We start from the raw sequence: 5,943 nt of genomic DNA, 5'->3' as shown, positions 1-5,943 counted from the left end.
ACTACATCTGCCTGTCTTTGACATGGTTTCTTCTTGAAGAATTTTGGGACAAAATTATGTATAAAAATAAACAAACTTCTAACTTAATTATCAATACTACTCAAATAGTATATTTAATAGCCATATATATATATTTTTAGTATATTTTTATTTATTTTCCAAAAAAACACAAAAACAGGAGCATCCTACATCCAGAGTATAGGCGTTTCACAATACGAAAATAATAATAATAATAATAAAAAACATTAAAAATATAATAAATAGAAATTAATAATAGCCATATTTTCATCTGATTAAAGACAAGATCATTTAACCGTGAAGCTGTTCTTGGACATTACAAACGAAAAAAATATATAAGACTCTACCATGTAATAACATTTGTTTATTCAAATTTATTATTCTACACCTTAAAATTCCAAGTGTCAGAACGCTAACATTCTAAAAACCCTAAAGTACATTTCAGCCTTTACCACGTTACTGCAGTGATTGTGCCTTTAATCTTTGAAACAACAGGAAGAAATGTAACATAACGATTTCTATTTTAAGCGGTGCTGATGTATAACACAACCAAGCTTTCAACATCCATTAACGTATTTCATACTTAATTTAATACTTACAGGAACATAGACGTGGTCTGCAGCCTGCGAAATCGCGCTTGTGGCTACCCGATCCGTGCCAGAAACACGATTTGTTCCGCGCATGCGCGAAACTGACGTCACTTCCTGTCTGAAATAAATCGAAACACTTTACGGCAGTTTCGGGTATGTAGGCTATACCGTTACTGCTGTTGTTTTACACTCGGTGTTTAATATATATATATTTTTATTACATTTATTAATAAATGTATTTATTATATCTGTATAAGTTTCTTTTTTCTTAATTTGTTTCTTACAATGCTTTGAGATATTTCCTGGCTTGTTAAATTGTTGCTGAATTATAATGCATGTTTGTTTTAAGGTGGTCATAAAAAATAACTACCCGATCCATTTCGGTTAAAATTTGGTTAATATGTGGCACAAATTAACTTCATTGAATTAAATAAATGGTCAAATTAAACTGAATTGTTTAAATTTGCTAGACACAATTTGGAAAATACAGATGTTCATACAGATGTGTTTTCTTTCTATTCATTTTCTAAAGATAGGTTCTACATAACTGTTCTAGATATTTAACTGCATTTAAGAAACACACAGAATACAGTTATATATATATTCTTTCAATTTATTTATACATTTGTTCCATTCCTCACACACGCTCACTCACGCACACTCTCGCAAACGCACACACATGCACACTCTCTCTCACGCACACTCACTCACTCACACACGCGCACACACACTCACACACTACATTTCTCTTTGTAGAACATAGCATTGACCTTTAGGCCTTGGTCATCAACACAGTACGACAAAAATGTTTCCATGTCTTCTTGGTAATGAAATATAAACAAAAAGGCATCCTTCGCCTCAGAGAATTGACCCCCCAAGAGGTTCTTGATGGCATTTTGTTGATCACCCCTGTTCATCTGCAAAAAGGCAGGCTCTGTCACCTCCCCACGGAATAAGTGTCTGTGATTCTGTACCCAGTACCACGCTGTATTTAGGTCTCGGACAATGGTTGGCTGCTGCACCTATTGAAGTAAATGAAGTTTATGCTTCATTCTAATTGGTTGACTAATTAAATGGCCTATAGTCATTTATTCCTTACATAGTAAAATGGCACAACAGTTATACTATTTATTCAGCAATCATGCAAATGCTTCATGTATAACCACTACTGTATAATCATTAACCTTATCAATGTCCTTGTCATCCACAACTCTTCTGCTGGGTGACAGTTTGGTGGTGGTGAATTTCGACACCCTAAACACAGGCTCAACGATCCCCTGAAGGAGTTGGGATGCTTCTTCGGTCCAGTATGCAAACCTCTGTCCATGCCTTTGAAAATATATGTAAATGTATATGAACTCTATGTAATAGCTTTAGCTAACTTAATACAGCCAAGATACTGAAATTATATCTGTAGAATCTATCATACCCTTCTAGGCAAAATCTTTCCATGAGGTTAATGCACCACCACTGGCGAATCAATGGCACCTCCTCCTAAAACACACAAACACACAAAAAAAATGCACACATACCAGTAGTTCAATGACATACTTGTGTGAAAATCCAGCTTACCTCTGTGAATGTTAAGGGACATGATGTGCAGATGCTGAGAGCATACTGTGAAACACAAATAACACTGTAAGACTTTGGTTTTATTATCTAACAGCTTTGATAAATTAAACATTCTTACCATCAGCATGTAGACACCACAAGAATCCCCACTGGACTGTTGAGGAAAAAACTGGAAAAGGAAAAGTGCATCCACAGTTAGTTTAAAAAACAACTGCAATTTTTAGGTAAGGGATGATGTACAGGCAGCAGGTTGTTATCGCAGAATAAAGCCTGACAGTGTGATAAAGACTGGGTTACCATGTGTTATTAGTTTTGTGTGCTTGTTATCTGGGAATATCAAAGCTTGGAATGTTGCAACTGGCCAATCAGAATCAAGTATTCCAGAGCACAGTCGAATAAACATGTTTAGTTATATACATACATTTGCTTGACACAATTCCATCATTTAAAACATACCTCAAGGTCTCTTCCTGTTTTTTCAGTCCAGGATCCTGGGTCAATGAAGCTTGCAATGTGTCTGGGATTCCAAAGAGAACACAAAATGACATAACGTGCAATTAAATTATCAGGTGTACAGCCTGAGAACTAGGCTCTTTGATGAACTTGAAGCCTGTGAACGAGGCTCTATACAAACTTGAAGCCTGAGAACGAGGATCCTTTTGGAAACTGTAACCAAATAACATGCCTGGAACAAGGCCAGTAAATTATCTTAAGTCTAAACCTAAATATGGTTCTGTAAGTGTTATCTCCAAAACCATCAGGTTGTCTTCCTCGGACAGGACAACTAGCCGCATGTACTGTTTAATTGGGCCGGTGTAGAAGAGTCTGTCGCCTGTTTGAAGAAAAAAAGCATGAAAAAGTTGCAGTTAAAAGAAATATCATATTATCTGATATCTGACTAAAATTAAACTCCATAAAGGTCAATAAAAACATCACATAAATTTAACCAATTTTATATATAAATTGATTTTATAATTAATATATAAAATAATGCACAAATCACACTACAAAGAAAGAAATTTGTAATGGTTTTAATGGTAAAAGCTAATGGTTCATAGTAGTATTTTAATGTAAACCATTAGCATCTCTGTGAAGGGTTCTATCGTTTTCTTATTCTATACGGGAATTTAACAAGTACAGTTAATGTAGCTCGATATTTTAAACATAACTTTGTAAATTAAGCACATGACCCAGGTTGTAACAGATTGTCAGTTCTCCTTTTAATTATAAAATCGCTTAACGCAATTTAATTACCTTTGATGATAAAATTCGAAGACGCCCGGAACAGGTGTAATGCCGAGAAATGCACCCCTGCCAGATTCCGAGCTGGTCCCAGGTCGAGAAGACTGTCGTAAAACGTCGCCGATAACAGGAAGTGACGTCAGTTTAGCGCACGCGCGGAACAAATCGTGTTTCTGGGACGGATCGTGTAGCCACAGCGCTTCTCCTGTGTTTGAGCTGTGTATTCCCGTCACCAGTGTGCATAGCGTAACCAATGGCGTTGAGCATTGGCTGCGAAATTGACAGCACTCTAATCCAATGGCGTTGAGCAATGTAAAATTGACGGCACTCTAATCCAATGGTGTCGTAAATATACGGGAAATAATTGGTAGTGAACCAGACAGTGAATACACAGCAAAGTTGCTGGTGTACATTTTTCAGGGATGGTGTAAAATTCACAGTGCTGTCATTATTTTTACATTATATAGTAATAAAACAACGCTGCCATTGTTATCTACAAAAGAGTGTGAGTGTGAAGTCAGCGTGTATTCTAAAACATTACGTCAAGTGGGGTAAATCAAGCCGCGCCTCTTCTTAACTATAAGATGGTATAATTAAAATGTGAGACTATCAGTACACACTGTTTAAACCAATAAAGATAATGTTTACATGAGATATGAACCGTTCAAATGATTGAGGTGTATGATATAAGTTATAAACACGACGTAATCTAAATTGGCGGTAAACACATTAAAAATCATTTATTCATGATATTGTTTTCTGTGTTTAACAAATATTTCACCGGCAAGGCAATAAGGTCTTTTATATGCACCCATTAAGCTGATAGCTGTTAATATTCCGTTTTTAAAAACATGGAGAAAACGGCGTTCAATGTTTTCTTATTTTTATTTTGGAGGTTGATTAAGGCAGTGGTCCTCAAACTTTTTTGTTGTAAGGCATTGCTTTGTGGCCCCCCCAAATAAAGACTTATAATCTTAAACTTAAAAGGGAGAAGCAGCACATTCAGTTCAGACCGCACTGACGCGTGAATGAGAGAGGCATGTACAAACAGTGTTTCCAAGAGCTAATCACTTATTGACCTTGTTTGAGCATTTATGATTTAAAGCGATGACTGTATTGACACATGTGGAAATATTATTCAGTTAGAAGTATGATTTAATTACCAATATAATCAATAAGTGTTTTCTTTCATTAAATCATTAAGCTGTGTGCTTTTATCTCATGTGCTTGCTATTTTACTCAGTGGAAAAAACTGTGATAAAAATAGTGTGTGTGTGACAAGCCGAGCGAAACCACAAAAGAGGAACAAGCTTTGTGCATACGTGCAGAAACAGTGTTCTAAGTCAGCACACACACACACCCAAAGAGTCACACAGAGAAGGAATGTTATGAATTAATCCACTGCATATGTTTTAAGTATAATCATGAGTTTTGATGTGTTTTATTGAATCATAGGATTAAGAAACAACGCTGCATAATTAAAGCATTAGATGATTGAGTGTTTTTTTTTACTGAAAGTATTTTGACATGTTGTCTTGCCAAATGAAACTGTCTCTAGGGAACACTTCCTAAAACTAGCAACTGACCGCAGGGTGCAAAAGATGCGTTGCAAAATATGTTGTTTTGCAGGAACTAACACAGAAGGATGGAGTCAGATATACGTGGTGCACGGTGATTGGTTGCCAAGGAGCAATACTCCCTAGAGACAAAGGAGGAGTCAGAAGATGAGAACGACGTCAAATACTTAATAAATATGTGTGTTTTTGAATAATCTGGGTTGTTGGCTTGTGGTGGAGTGAGGAGATCGTCTGACAACCCAAAGCTTTGTTACTCTTTTACATCTGATAAATAAACTTCAGTTTTTGAACTTAAAAGTTTCTCTTTGAATTCTGAACATGCAGGACTGCCTCTAAAGTCCAAAGTCCACACATGAAAACAAACGGACTTTAGCTGTTCAACGAAAGTGTCTGTTAGTTTTAAGTGGTTGAGTTCACTCACTATTACATATTTTTCTGTTTCTGTTCGCAGACATAAAAAAACTAAGTCATTAAGAGCCTATTTATTGTGCATTTGGGTGCATTTGTTTTAATATAATACTGTATACAACCGCTCAGAGAGTAGAGATATGAAGCAGACCTGAAGCGCTTAGCTTGTCAGATGCTACGTGATGACGTCACTGATATGCTAATTAGTGCGTGACGTCATCTGGCGACGTTTAGCGACTTTTCGGGTAGGCTTTAGCTACTTTCACTTTTTTTTAGCTACTTTTTGACTGCGTAAAACACGAAGGAACAAGCTAACGGTAAGCAATTATTTTGGAAGTAAATGATGGTTAGATTAGCCTGTTTGTAGCCAGCTAAATTAAGTTCGCTGGAGAGCTGGACGGAATGCATTTGTATCTGCTGTAAATTATGGTGTTCCAGTTTAAATGGTGATTACCGCGTGAGGCTGGGTTTTTATTTTTTTTGGCGCGAGGCTGCTGTTGTGATAGCTATGAACATTGTAAGTTACGTTATCGCCA

General features: G+C 36.3%; 1 protein-coding gene across 1 annotated transcript; it reads right to left on the bottom strand.

The window, feature by feature from the left end:
- Positions 1 to 617: 617 nt before the first annotated feature.
- LOC130562743 (structural maintenance of chromosomes protein 5-like) lies at positions 618 to 3,742 on the bottom strand. The gene is made up of 7 exons (XM_057347967.1): positions 3,435 to 3,742; positions 2,637 to 2,697; positions 2,299 to 2,349; positions 2,181 to 2,225; positions 2,038 to 2,102; positions 1,793 to 1,937; positions 618 to 1,630 (listed from the first exon to the last, which is right to left on the bottom strand). Exons 3-7 carry the CDS (start codon positions 2,305 to 2,307, stop codon positions 1,340 to 1,342), a joined length of 555 nt encoding a protein of 184 aa, XP_057203950.1. The 5' UTR covers positions 2,308 to 2,349; positions 2,637 to 2,697; positions 3,435 to 3,742; the 3' UTR covers positions 618 to 1,339.
- Between the last annotated feature and the right edge of the window lie 2,201 nt (positions 3,743 to 5,943).

Source organism: Triplophysa rosa, linkage group LG12, assembly GCF_024868665.1.
Source record: "Triplophysa rosa linkage group LG12, Trosa_1v2, whole genome shotgun sequence".
NCBI lineage: Eukaryota > Metazoa > Chordata > Actinopteri > Cypriniformes > Nemacheilidae > Triplophysa > Triplophysa rosa.
The sequence above is the reverse complement of the archived record's forward strand: the minus strand, read 5'-3'. Positions and strand labels throughout refer to the sequence as shown.